The following is a 15,369-nucleotide window of genomic DNA, read 5'->3' on the forward strand; positions in this document are numbered from 1 at the left end:
GGATAACGGAGAAACGGATAGTCGAAGGAAGAGGCGAGATAGAGAGAGAATGCCATAGTTATTACAATGCAGAAGGGAAAGGGAAGAGGCGCTTACTTAATTTTTGTAAATATATATATTTTTATTTTTAAATTACACCACTGGCATGTCATTTATGACCTATACTTTGACCATTTATAGGCTTGTCTTGATGTACTGAATTCTACAATTAAGATAACATTTGAAAATATTTATTTGATGAAAATTTCAACTATACTTGACAGGGCATGGACTTTTTTTGTCCTCATTCCAATAAAATAATTAGAATTATTTTCCTTAGCCATAATGTGTTGTTTCTTAATTATTATATCATTATTAATTAATTTTTTCTAAATTTCATTTCATCTTAATTATTATTATGTTATAACATTCTATTTCTATGTTACATGTTAGCTTCTCTCTCAACCAATAGATCTATGGCATTATTAACTAACTCCTCCGAATGGTGGTCAGGGTGGCGCGTGAACTCTACCTCTTTCTTCATGGTCTTGGCTTTGATATGGTGCACCTCACTTCTACTTAAGAAGTTCACAAAAAACGCTCAAAAGTCTCTGCCTCCCGGACCAATCGGGCTACCCCTTTTAGGGAGTATCACTTTCATTAATGGCGATTTTCACTCTTACTTCACTTCCTTGGCCAAGAACTATGGCCCAATCTTCTCCATACGGCTTGGTAACAAGATCGCTGTTGTCATCTCCACTCCTTCGGTGGCACGAGAAGTTCTCAAAGATCAAGACATCATCTTTGCCAACCGAGATGCACCTATTGCGGCTAAAGTCGGGTTCTACGGTGGCTCGGACATTTTGTGGAGCGATTATGGACCTGAATGGCGGATGCTGAGAAAAGTATGCACCCGAGAGATGCTTAGCGGGTCCATGGTCGATTCCTTCTATGATATACGGCGGAGGGAGGTTCGAAAGATGGTCAATAGCCTTTGGGTCCGAAGGATGTCACCGGTGGATGTTGGGGAAGAGATATTCATGACGGTGTTGAATACAATCACCAACATATTGTGGGGAGGTGGCGGAAATGAGGTGGCGGAAAGGAGTCTAGGGACTGAGTTTCGGAATGTTGTGTGTGAAATGGCGGTGCTGCTAGGAAAGCCTAATATATCTGATTTTTTTCCATGTTTGGCGTATTTTGATTTGCAGGGTATTGAGAAACAAATGAAGAAAATGGCCAAGAGGTTTGATATTGTGTTTGAATTGATGATAAATAAACGTACTAGACTAGAGGATAATAACGAGAAGGATTTTTTGCAAGCTCTATTGAATTTGAGAAAAGGAGAAGGAAATGCTAAAATGCCAATAACCATGACTCATATTAAATCACTTTTGATGGTATGTATCCTTAGTTAATGGTAATGAAGAACCCTAATACACTTTCTTAATATATTTGTGTCGAACATTTATCGTTTTTATTGTATAGGATATGGTTATGGGGGGGACGTCTACAACATCAAGCACCATGGAATTCATGTTGGCTGAGATGATGAACAATCCCGATGTAATGAATAAAGCACAACAAGAATTAGAAGTCGTGGTGGGTGCAAATAATATGGTTGAAGAATCACATATTCACAAATTACCTTATTTGCGTGCTGTCATGAAAGAAACCCTGCGCTTACATCCGGGAGCCCCCCTTTTAGCACCACACTGCCCTAGTGAATCTTGTACCATTGGTGGGTACACAATCCCAAAGGGTGCTTTGGTATTTATCAATGTTTGGGCCATCCAGAGGGATCCTTATAATTGGAAGGATCCACTCAAGTTTGATCCCGAGAGGTTTATGAACTCAGAGTGGGACTTTAGTGGAAATGACTTTAACTACTTTCCATTTGGTTCTGGCAGAAGAAGTTGTGTGGGCATTGAAACTACTGAAAGAATCTTTGTCTTCTTATTGGCCTCGCTCATCCACTCTTTCGAGTGGAAAGTGTCTCCCGGGGAGAAGCTTGACTTAGAAGAGACAATTTGGATAGGGCTCAAGAAGAAGAAACCACTCATTGCAATACCAACGCCTAGGCTTCTTGATGAAGCTTTATACGAGTAATTATCGTTAAAATATTTGAACTATAAATAATTATAAAATATTTAAAATCGCGTGATTAAAAGGTTGTAATAAAGTTTAAGAGTTTCTAGTATCTCTTGATTCTTTCATTATTCTTGGTTTCATAACTCCTTTGAAGTTGATAGTGTGAGGTTGAAGTCTAAATCCTTGTTAAAGGTCATGCAACTATTACGGAACAAAAAATATTATTATATCTTTGTGTATCTCAATCATTTAGAAATGATAGTAATATTTTATTAATATGCTAGTGGTTAATAAGATAAAATTGCTATATTTTATTTTAGATTCGATTCTTCTCAAGCTCCGAGGGTGACTTCCGATTATACCATATTCAAACATCTATTAAAGGAAAATAGTGGCAAAAGATCCAAGGTTAGCATAAAACTTAATATCTGACCATGTAGTTCCTATATGTAACAACCTGAAAAAAAAAAGTCTTGATAGCCCCCAAGCCAATCAATTGTTCATGTTTCACTTAATATTCCAAAAGTTTATAGACAACCCAATCACCCCACTTCAAATTTGAGTTTCTTCTAAATACCACTTTGATCAGCATTTCTACTATGGGTCATATGTAAGGAATAATGATTATAGTAATGTCATATGTAACTAAAAAAATGATAAAAATTTACTTTTATATGCTTGTTTTTTTTTCAAAATTTTCTTGTTATTATTTTAAGTGCACCCTAATTTTTTTTCAAACCCACCCCAGTTCGAAATCCTGAGTCCGTCCCTAAACATCACCATAACCTTTCGTCTCCCTCACGTCATTTATTTATTATTTCTATTAATTTTCATACTAAGATTTCTTCAATCTCTATCTTTTATTAACAAATATTTTTTCCAAATGATATTTACTTGATCTAGAGTAAATTATTTTTCTTTATTCTAGCAATCATAGAAGGTCCCTACCTTGGTTGATACTAACCAACGATGAGGCTCCCTTGTATGACTTAACCTCATACGAGGAGGACATATCATCCGAAAATAATGAAAGACCAACAGAGCTGAAAACGATCAAGGTGGAGATTGTTACAGCTAGATCCAAAATAGAAACTCTACAAGATTAGATAGAGTCGATGAGTACTGACTGATGCTCCTGTCGTAACCCCCTACATCCACTGAAAATTTCACTTCCTATCATTAAATAAATATTCTTCTAGAGGATATGCGAAATAATCAATCATACAACTATCTGCGTCATCCAAGAGATGACAACAAAATTATTCCATATTTGTAAAAATTTTGATTTTTTTCATCGCCACATCTTAGTAATGTTTACAATAAAGAAAGGATCAATGTTGCAAACATATTGCAAAACCAATGAATATTTGTCAATATTTTTGAATTTTTTTAGTAGAAATCCCTAGTTTGAGAGTGCAATATTATTTGCAATAACTCTCTTTCATCGCCATGTTGCAGTAGTGTTTGCAATAGAGAAAATCACTGTTACAGAACAAATGATATTTATAGGTAAATCTCTATTTCACGTTATAACTACTTAAACTAGTACAAATTTTGCGTTATCTAGATATTTATTAATTTTAACTACAACAAACTATTTATGTACTTCTTTACTTGCATTCTTCACTTCATCTTGTATGTCTTTGATTTCTCTATCATTTTTTCATATATGTTTGTATCTTCAAACACTCTTGAAGAATATTTAGCATCAAGATCTTCAATATATTTGATATAACATCAAGGTAAATATATTTCTATACTCCATAAGTTATTTATATATATATATATATATATATTATTCTTATCTTATATTTGATCAACAACTTAAGATCTTCATTACATTTTATATAATATGAAGGTAAATATAATTATATACTTTATTTATATATCATTGTAACTCCCGGGAAATCCCTAGATCATAGCTTAACACATGACATGGACACGTGACAATACAGGAGATTGCAGGGTGGCTCAAGTTTCAATATGTTTCAACCTTCGTTTACGTGTCAGACATCTTTTTAAAATAAAAAAATTGTTTTTTAAAAGATTTTGACAGTACTTAGGAGTTTTTGTAATTAACTATGTATAAATAATTAATTTTATTCAAATTATAATAATCTTGAAATCTGGTTTAAATTAATTAAACATGATTAATTTAAGAAAATATTATTTATTTGAAAACAGACTCGTCAAATGATTTTAGAAAAATTAGTAAAATGTACATTTATAAACATAATATATACTAGAGTTTTCATAAGGGGTTCATTATTTAGTTACGCTCGGGAAAGGGCTTTCGCCCTATGTCCTCCGCGCATTTTGAAAACGGTTTATTTTTAAACCAAATTCCTGGCTATCAAAAGTTTAATTTATAACATTTATTTTCTTTGAAGTAGTAGTTCGGGGGGTCCTAAACAATGATAGATTTATATTACGTAAATAATTTTACGAAATTATTTAGAAGTGCGTACATGCGATTGTGTTGATATAAGATTGAGTATACTATCTACAAAATATCAGAAAAGTATTAGAATTTAAAAAGAAATTTCAAACGGGGTCTTAAACAAAATATTTGTTTGGAAAATATCGCGAAAATATTTGAAAATCAGTTTTTGACCTCTCGGGATTATTTAAAATGGATTAGGGTTATCAAATTATAAAAATAATTTTGGATTTTGAAAAGTGGAACCAAATAGGACTTAGGACCGAAGTTCTAAGGCTTGGGTCTGTTTGCATCGGTTTGGGACCGGATGGTCTTGGTCTAGAATGAGGGTGGCCTAGATCGGGGTTCGGGACACTCGGTCAAGAGACTTGTGGGATCGTTCTTGGGATTAAGGAGACTTAGTCATGTACTCAAATTATTCTGTCCTAGGTCTGAGAGTCTCGATTCCAAATCTCGATTTCTCGGTTATGGGACCTAGGAGTTTCGGTCCCAAGTTAGACATCTCGGTTCTAGGTTAAAATACTTGATAGGATGTCTCAGTCCTTGGTCAAGAACATCGGTCCTAAGGCTTAGCCCTAACTCAATAACACCGGTCATTAGTCCCGGTCCTAACTCAAGAACATTGGTCATTGGTCTCAGTCCTAGATCAATTTTTTCGGTCCTTAGTCTCGGTTAGGACCGATGATTCTCGGTCCTACTTCTTGGTCCCTGGTCCTACAAGACTCGGTCGTCGAGAACCCGAGTGTTGATGTTGATGCTGTTATTAAAGTTTTAAGTAATGTATTAGATTGTGCACGGTACGATCGACACAGACGGCTCAATAGTTCATCCCCCTTTCATTACAAGAGGAAGGGGAATAGGAAGAACTAGAGGAAGAGGAAGACAACCTATTGATACAACAGGCTGATATAAAAATAAAAATCTGAATTGGGATAATTAGAATTTGATACAATTTATAATCTTTGTTTGTAATCTATGTTTGTATGTTTGATTACTACTAATCAGGTTTTATAGATTCCTTTGATTTTCATCCTTTAATCATATTTAGGGGTTGTCTTACTTTGATCTTTGATCCTCCCACTTTTGAGATTTTAATGGAATAGTTTTAACCATTTTCCCAAAAAAAAAATATTAAATTGTAAATCTTAATTTTCAATAATATTGTGTAACTTATAATAAGTGATGTAGTGGATGATTTAAGCGACCTAAGAGTCCGTAGTTTTCTCTTGCAGAAGGGTTTTCATGCTAGAGTTCGTGTGTCTTTATTTTATAATACTTGATTGGTTGATAGAATATTGCTATGTTTATAAATGTGGTACTAAAATAGAAAAAATATTTTTGTATTACTATTTCTATGGTTTTTCTTATCAATAGGTGGTATTAAAGCAAATTGTATAGTTCTTGTGTTGTTTATAATAATAGAGAGCAATACAAGTAGAATAATTACTCTTAATGACTCTATTTATCATATGTAGAAAGAAAAGATGGAAGATCTCCTTTATGTCAAAAAGTATTATTGACTTGTGTTTTCTAGTCAAAACTATAAGATAAAATTAATGAGCAATGGACTTTGAGTCATCCTCAAGTGTGTGACTATATTAGGCAATGGGTATATGCTAATATTATCAATAAGATCAGTGAAGGGATACACGCGAAAGGTCTATGGAGAAAATTTGAAGAGTATATACTCGGAATACTAGTAATAATAAATTGTTTCTGATCAAGTAATGATGGGTTTGAAGTACCAAGATGAAAAAACCATGTTCGGTCACTTAATACATTTCAGGAGATTATTAATTAGTTAGCTCGAATGGGTATCAAGTTTGATGATGAAGTGAAATGATTAAGACTTCTTGATACACTACAATATTCATGGGAGACGTTCAAAATGTCATTGTCTAACTCAGCCGTAAATGATATTTGTAGTAAAAAAGTAATTTTTTAAGGTAGTTTTAATCGCCGTTAAAAGTTTCGTAGTTAAAAAAATTGATCAATAAGAGCAGAAAAAATACCACAAGTAATAGTTTATAACAACGGTTTATAAAACTGTAGTTTTTTTTTGGGAAAAACGACTTAGCATCATTTAATTAAAAATTCCCAAGAACGGGAAAAAAACCCACGAGTTTAAGAGATCATTCTAGACAGACCTAAAATGATTTTGAAGTCGTATCATTCTGAATAAAAATAAAAACATAAATGAACTATCTAATTACAATGTTTTCGTTTCTAATGATTTCAGTAAACGATAAATTCCAATTCCTACTGATATTCTAATTATGCTCCGTACTTTGATCTTTTCTCCACGTTCCCGCAAGTGCGCCACAATCCGAGACTATGTCTCTTCATAACTTTTCAACACTTCTGCGGGTTTTTCCATAGACTCTCGCATTACGTTCCTAACAAATATTGTGAACTACTGCTCCAAAGCCGCACTTGAACATGTTTGTTGCGAATTTGTTTCCTTTGGCTTTAGTAGTGCTTCTTCTTTGATTTCTTTCCATTCCTTCAGAAAACTGATCAGCTCTAGACTTTTAGAAAATGTGTCCCAAATTTACAATGTTTTACTGCAGCTCCCAAACATGTGATCAATGGTTTCTTTACTTCCGTTGCATAGAAGACAACTCATGTCCGGAATGCTCATATACTTGTTGATACAGTCACGAGTGCTGAGTCTTTCCCAAAAGGCAAGCCATATGATGAACTAGTGTTGAGGAATGATCTTGGTTGACCATACGAGAGGAGCCCATTCTACTTTCTGCGCTTTTTCTCGAATTACCTCCCATATTCTCTTTGAGACCAACTTCCCATTGTCTTATGCATTCCATTCATGAACATCGAGTCTGTCTTGGAGTTGTATGTTATTGATGTGATCTAGTATCCTCTGTCCTTCTGGATTTCTTCTAAAAAACGTGTTCCAGTTCCCGACTTTTACATCTCTGATTTTTGTCACTGCGCAGTCCCTTCTAATACATGTATTTTTTAACTCCTCTTTGTGAATGATTGGTTGGTTTTCGAACTAGGGATCGTGCCAGAAAAGAGTGCCTTTCCCATCTCCTAGTCAAATGTTGTACAGGTCTGCAATATCACTTCTTAGTTTAAGAATTTTCTTTAGTGACTAGTTCATATATTCATTGATTTTACCCGTCCAGATACTGGTTTCCTGTTTCATAAATTGTCTGTGTACCCATTTGATCCATAATGATTCTTAATTGCGTCCCAATGCCCTTAGATGATTGAAGGTTAGAGCCTTGTTCCACTCGACATAGTTCTTCAAGCCAATGCATCCCTCCTCATTTTTCTTATAGAGAGCAGTCCATTTGATTTTTTTCCTCCTCTCCTACTACTGCCCCAGATGAAGTTACTCATTAGCATGTCTAAATCCTTTATTACCTTCTTCGGATTGACTATTTGCTTCTCCCAATATCCAATTATCCCCATGACTACAATTTTGATAAGCTCGATCCTCCCTGCATAAGAAAGTTTCTTCACCGCCCAGCCAGATATCATATTTTTTACCTTTTCAATTAGTAGCTTGTAATGTGAGATCTCGATCTATTTCGCGGTTAACGTAATCCCTAAGTACCTTACGGGAAAGCTTCCTTCTGCAATGCCCATGATGTTGAATATGTCCTACTTTGTTTCGTCCTTCACTCCTATATAAAATTCCACACTTTTGTTTTCATTAATAGTAAGACCTGTAACCTCATAAAAAAAGTTAGTGCAACCCTAATAGTTTTAATGGAATCGACGTCTTCATGCGCTAGAATGAATAAATTGTCAGCAAAGCATAAATGTGTTACCTCCTTTAATTCACAAAAAGGGTAAAAGATGTATGGACGATTCTTTTTGAACATCACGAAAATACTCTCAAAGATCGCCATGATAGCTACGAAAAGGTAAGAAGAGAGGGGGTCCTCTTGCCTTACCCCGTTTTCACCCTTAAAGTAGCCTCCGTGGACTTCATTGACGATAATAACAAAACAGGATGAAAAAACGCATTGCATAATTCAAACAATAAAAATCATAGGAAAAGTAGATACAACCAGAAAATCCCGAATGCCTTCCCATTTAACAGAGTCGAAAGCTTTCTTGATATCTATTTTGAAAGACACTCTTAGAGATATTTTATTTTTCCCGTAGCCTTTTAAAAGGATCTACATGAAAAAATATTATGAGAGATTGTCCTACCAAGGATAAATGCAGATTGATTAAGATTTATTATTTTTCCTATGATATTTTAAAGCGTTTATAAATGATTTTTGAAATTATTTTATAAACCACATTGAAATAGAAAATTGGTCTGAAATCTTGTACTTTTTCGGGCACCGCAGTTTTGGGGATCAAGGTTAGGACCAATGTATTCCATTGTTTTAACATCTTCCTGTTCTTAAAAAACTCCAGAACTCCATCAATAATATCTTTACCCACAACCGACCAATTGTCTTTAAAGAACTTCGCATTGAAACCATCCGGACCCGGGCTTTTATTCTCATCAATACTGAACAGAGCTTCTTTAACCTCAACCCTTGTGACTACCTTTATTAACTCGCGACTATCCTCAACAAAAAAAATTCTATTGATAATCTGATACAAAGTATTCAGGTGACTTTGTTGATGCTTTCTTGTACCCATTAGCTGCTTATAGAACTCGATAGCCAGATCTTGTACACCCTTCTGACCCTGAATATATTAACCATCATGTTTCTTCAGCTTGTACACGTTGTTTCTCATGTTTCTATCCTTGCATTTCCTTAAAAGAAAGCTGTATTTTTATCACCGAACGAAAGTCAGCTCCGTCTTGACTTCTGCCTAACAAAGTTCACTTCAAATAGACTCAGTTTCCTGAAGTTTTCGAGTGCATCCCTCTCTATCTCATTGAGTTGTTCATCGTTATCATCCCTTAATAACCTTTTCTAAACCTCTTCTAGTTCTTCTCTTGCAACCAGAACTCTACTGGTGATATTGCTGTAAAAATCGTAGTTAAAGATATGCTAACCATTAAAGGTAGTAAAATTACTACATTAAATAGTCTCTAATTGTGATAACTTACCCTCTTATTGAAAAAAAATATTTTACGACGAACTTTTAACTGTAGTTGGTTGAAGGTACATTAGCCAATAAGGGCCGTAAAATTATCAAAGTTATTAGTTTCTTCCTGCTGTTTTATAACTCGCAGTTAAAGACTATTAACTGCAGTAAATTTATTATTCTTATTGAATAAATTACGTTAATGATTAAAAGCAGTAAAAATATCGTAGTTAATAGTCTTTAACTATGGTTTATAAAACCGTTAAGCAAAATAGTTGATAACTGTGGTATTTTTACCGCCTTTATTGTTTAATATGTTTTTAATGGAATAACTTTTAAGTGTGATAAAATTACCGTAGTTAATAGTTGTATATAAATGGTAAACTATTCACCATAATAGTCTAGAGATGACCATTATAACTAATATTTTTGAGAAAAAAAATTAATACCATTCAAAAGAATATTTATACTATTTAAATTACACAAAATATTTTATATTAAAGTTTTTTTAAAACATTATTTAAAAGTATAATTACATCAAAATATCATTACATTAAAACTTGATTATATTTAAATATAAAAACCATAAAATGTAAGCATTAACATCCCAATAAAAATAAATTTTCATTCCCTAAAAATGAAACAAGATCATTAGTAATTTATCATTAGAATTGCATATATATACTCTCCGTAATAGATCTTCTTGTTGAATAAACTTAAATTAATATGTTATTTGGTTTTTTGATGTTTAATAGAGTAATAACTAGGTATGAGTAGGATAAACAAGATATTTGGGTGGGTGCTATTTAATATGCAGAATAATTTTGTTTTGTCATTTGAAGAGTCAAGCATATGAAGAGTCTATGTTTTCTTATAAAGAGTTGTAAAAATCTATTTGAAACAATAAGAAAAATATATTTTTTCATTTTGTTATCAACAAATTGGTATCAGAGCTATTGTGTGTGAGGTGAGCGTGAGAAAACCTGTTAGTCTCAAAAGAGAACGCCGCGGTGTGCGCTGGCCGAGAGAGAAAAACAAGAGCGATCGAGAGCCTTGTGAGGTGTGTGTGTTGAGTGTAAATACTTGAGAGGAATGGCAGGTCTAACCAATGGCATCCCACAACCCAAGTTGACAAAAGGCGTCAACTACGACAACTGGAAGGTGCAGATGAAGGCCCTTTTCGGTTCCCAAGATAACTGGGATGTGGTCGAGACTGGGTATGAGGAACCGGAGAACACAGATGGGTATTCAAATGCCCAGTTGAACGCATTGAAGGTCATTCGAGCTAAAGATAGGGTGGCTTTATATCTACTATACCGATCTGTCGACGAATCTGGTTTTGAGAAGATAGTTGACGCAAAATCTTCCAAAGTGGCATGGGATACACTCGAAATAGCAAACAAAGGAGACGAACGGGTGAAGCAAGTCCGACTTCAAACTCTAAAGGGCGATCTGGAAAATATGAGGATGAAAGAGTCTGAAAGCGTATCTGAGTTCATTACTCGAGTGGAGACCGTGGTGAACAAACTAAATCGGAATGGTGAGAGTCTTTCATCAAACCGAGTTGTTGAAAAGATTCCGAGGTCATTGACAGATAGTTTCGAAAATATTTTGTGCGCAATAGAGGAATCTAAGGATCTATCAATGCTCACCATTGAAGAGCTTGCTGGGTACTTGGAAGCGCATGAGCAGAGAAGGAAAAACAAGAAGGGGGAGTCTCTTGAACAGGCTCTCCAAGCGAAGGCGACAATAAAAGAGGAGAAGGTGCTTTATGCTCAGAGTACCAGAGGCAGAAGCCTAGGTGGTAGAGGAAGAGGAGGACGAGGAAGTGAACAAGTCGGCCAACAGAACTGGCATGGAAGAGGTCAAGCTCGGGGTCCGGACAAACATAAATAATAATATTGAGTGTTATAACTGTGGAAAGAATGGGCATGTTGCCCAGGATTGTTATTCGATAAAATGCTACAATTGCGGAAAGTTTGGTCATATTTCCAAAGATTGTAGATCCGAGAAAAAAAAAAGAGGAACCAACAAACTTCTTTGCTGAGAAAGAAGATGAAGGGTTGTTGCTGGTGACAAAAATTACAAAAACTGAGATCAAACCAAGTTGTTCTGATAACTCATTTTTGTACTTGGATACTGGCGCAAGTAACCACATGTGCGACGACGAGAGCTTATTCAAAATACTCTCAAATGTGGAGTCCGAATCCATTTCTTTCGGCGATGCTTCAAAAGTAGCCGTCAAAGATCGAGGAACGATCAGGTATCAGCAGAAAAATGGGGGAATCGGAGAGATCAGAGATGTTTACTACGTACCTGATCTCAAAAGCAACATACTAAGCATGGGACAATTGAATGAGAAAGGGTACTATAATGAAGGACCGAGAAATACAGCTGAAAGATAAACTTAGGAGATTCATTGCCCAGGTAGAAATGAAGAAAAATCATATGTACAAACTTGAGCTTAAAATAGTTCAAGATAAATGTATGCAACTTGATCTAGAGGATGAGGCTATGAAGTGGCATTATCGGTTCGGTCATCTTCACTTCGGGGGGTTGAACGAGCTGGTGAAAAAGAAGATGGTTCTTGGACTACCTAACATTATATTCAAAAAGAGGTTCTGTGAAGAATGTGTGATCAGGAAGCAAGCGAGGACTTCTTTTCCAAGCAGTTCTAAATACAGAGCAAAGGAGCAACTTGGACTAATTCACACTGATTTATGTGGGCCAATAACTCCAGAATCATTTAGTGGTAAGAGATACTTCCTTTCTTTAATTGATGAATTTTCGAGAAAGACATGGGTTTATTTTCTGAAGGAGAAGTCAGAATTGTTTGAAAACTTCAAGAAATTTAAAGTGATGGTGGAGAAAGAAATAATTAAAGTTATCAAAGAAGTCCGATCTGACAGAGGAGGTGAGTTCACTTCTAACGAGTTCAAAAAATACTGCGAGGAACATGGAATCAAGCGTTTCTTGACTGCTCCATATTCTCCGCTGCAAAACGGTGTAGCAGAACGAAAGAACCGAACTATTCTCAATATGGTTCGATCTATGTTGAAAGGAAAGAATATGCCGAAACAGTTTTGGGCAGAGGTGGTGCAGTGCGCAGTCTATGTGCAAAATAGATGTCCACATGCCAAGCTAGGAGAGAAGACGCCTCAAGATATTTGGAGTGGTATGAAACCGAGTGTCTTTCATCTCAAGGTATCTGGTAGTGTGGCCTATGGGCAAGTACAAGTCAGCACAGCACAAAGTTAGAAGATCGAAGCAAGAAGTACATATTTATCGGGTATGATGAAAAATCTAAGGCATATAAATTGTTTGATCCTATTAATAAGAAATTGGTGGTGAGTCGAGATGTTCACGTGGAGGAATCAATGACATGGAACTGGAGTAACCCGATTGAGGAAGAAAAAGTTCTAAGGTTGTTATGCCTCCGATATCAACAACCACCGAGCTTTCAGTAGATGAATCCGAGCCTCTACAGCCCAGAATGAGAAGTCTACGGGAGATATATGACACTACAAATGAAGTCCACATTGTATGTTTCCTCGCCGACTCAGAATATTTGAATTTTGAGAAAGCCGTACAAGACGAGAAATGGAGATCGGCTATGGATGAAGAAATTGGGACAATTGAACGCAATAAAACCTGGGAGCTAACCGATCTTCCTGAAGGAACTCGACCCATTGGAGTAAAATGGGTGTACAAAAAAACGATGAATGTCGAAGGAGAGGTTGAGCGTTATAAGGCTCGACTTGTGGTGAAGGGATATAGACAAAAGGAGGGAATCGATTATGATGAAGTCTTTGCTCCTGTCACGAGAATGTAGTCAATCCGACTTCTAATCTCGTTAGCTGCTCAAAACCAATGACCGATTCTACAAATAGATGTGAAATCAGCCTTTCTAAATGGAGTGCTGAAGGAGAAGGTGTACGTCGAGCAACCACTTGGGTATATGAAGAGAGATGATGAGAAGAAGGTGTTGAGATTGAGAAAAACCCTCTATGGGCTGAAGCATGCTCCTCGTGCTTGGAATGAGATAATTGACGAGTATTTCAAGAAAAATGGATACCAGCAATGTCCGTACGAGCATGCCTTGTACACAAAGAAATCAGAAAATGATATGAAGGTAGTCTCTCTCTATGTCGACGACCTCATATTCACCAAAGCAACACAAAACTGATTGAGGAGTTCAAGGAGGTAATGAAGAAGGAGTTCGAGATGACAGACTTAGGTTTGATGAAATATTTTCGTGGCTTAGAAGTGAAGTAGTCGGAGGAAGGAATTTTTATATCCCAAGAGAGGTATGCTCTTGAAATTTTAAAGAAGTTTAAAATGGAGGACTGCAACCCAGTTTTAACTCCAATGGAACTAGGCACTAAACTCTCAAAGTTTGATGGAGGAGAACGAGCTGATGCTGGGAGATATCGAAGCTTAGTCGGAAGTCTAAGGTATCTTATAAGCAAGAGACCTGACCTAATGTTGAGTGTTGGGATAACAAGCAGATTCATGGAGGATCCAAGCTATACACATTGGAAGGCCTTGAAGAGAATTATGAGATATGTTCGAGGAACTCTTTCACTTGGTATTTTCTATTTAAAATCAGATAACTATCAATTAGTGGGTTACTCTAATAGTGATTGGTGTGGTGATGTTGATGACCGGAAAATTACTTCGGGTTATGTATTCCCAGTCGGAAATACGGCTTTTACTTGGTTGTCAAAGAAGAAGCCTATTGTAACTCTGTCGACCTGCGAGGCAGAGTATGTGGCGGCCTCTTGGAGTGTGTGTCATGCAGTATGGCTTTCAAATTTACTAAGGCATTTGGGAGTGATCCGAGATGAAGGGACTGTGATTCGAGTTGATAACAAGTCGGCGATCGAGTTGGCAAAGAATCCAATTAATCACGGAAGGAGCAAGCACATTGACGTACGATTTCATTTCATTCGAGAACAAGTCAAAGAAGGAAAGGTTGAGTTAGAGCATGTTGAAAGTCGAGCTCAAGCCGCTGATATATTCACCAAGCCATTACCGACCACACTGCTGGAGAGTTGTAAAAGGCTGATTGGAATGAGAGATGGGAAGAATATTTAAGCTTAAGGGGGAAATTTGTTGAATAAACTTAAATTAATATGTTATTTTGTTTTTTGATGTTTAATAGAGTAATAACTAGGGATGAGTGGGATAACCAAGAGATTTGGGTGGGAGTTATTTAATATGCAGAATAATTTTGTTTTGTCATTTGAAGAGTCAAGCATATGAAGAGTCTATGCTTTCTTATAAAGAGTTGTAAAAATCTATTTGAGACAATAAGAAAAATATATTTTTCCATCTTGTTATCAACACGTCTTCACACAGTTATATGTGTGTAACAATCACTTTATTATGTGAATTTTAATATTTAATTTGGTGTTCTTAATTATTATTATTATGTTTAAGAAGTACATGAACAACAACTTTAATATTTACTTTACATTGTTCCAAACTCCCTCTGTAGTTTCAATATTTTCAATGAAGCGAGTATTCGGAATTCTAAAAATTCTTTTACTATGTTTAGGACAATAAAATGTATATCCTATAAAGTTTTCTGGATAAACAATGGATAAACCATTGACTTTTTTTTTAATTCCAGTTTCTCTTCGTGAGGATTATAAATTTCATTCCGCTACGTAATATTAAACATATAGGTCCCATAAGTTGGTTTATCTTATTGTCCACAGTTCAAAATGTTTCTTTAAAATGTGTCTTTTGAACTGCGTTACTATGAACTATATCTAACAAATAGGCATAGGTCATAGGTCATAAAAATATGAGAAATGATACATGCA

General features: G+C 35.5%; 2 protein-coding genes across 2 annotated transcripts; both read left to right on the plus strand.

Annotated features, from left to right (window-relative positions):
* The first annotated feature begins 498 nt into the window (after positions 1-498).
* On the plus strand, positions 499-2,088 carry LOC124932529 (flavonoid 3'-monooxygenase CYP75B137-like). Its single transcript, XM_047473178.1, has 2 exons — positions 499-1,379; positions 1,468-2,088. Exons 1-2 carry the CDS (start codon positions 522-524, stop codon positions 2,086-2,088), a joined length of 1,479 nt encoding a protein of 492 aa, XP_047329134.1. The 5' UTR covers positions 499-521.
* Positions 2,089-13,876: 11,788 nt separating this feature from the next.
* LOC124930455 (secreted RxLR effector protein 161-like) lies at positions 13,877-14,635 on the plus strand. Its single transcript, XM_047470797.1, has one exon. The coding sequence runs from the start codon at positions 13,877-13,879 to the stop codon at positions 14,633-14,635; it is 759 nt and encodes a 252-aa protein (XP_047326753.1).
* Positions 14,636-15,369: the final 734 nt, after the last annotated feature.

The sequence above is a fragment of the Impatiens glandulifera genome, chromosome 3 (genome assembly GCF_907164915.1).
Source record: "Impatiens glandulifera chromosome 3, dImpGla2.1, whole genome shotgun sequence".
Classification (NCBI taxonomy): domain Eukaryota; kingdom Viridiplantae; phylum Streptophyta; class Magnoliopsida; order Ericales; family Balsaminaceae; genus Impatiens; species Impatiens glandulifera.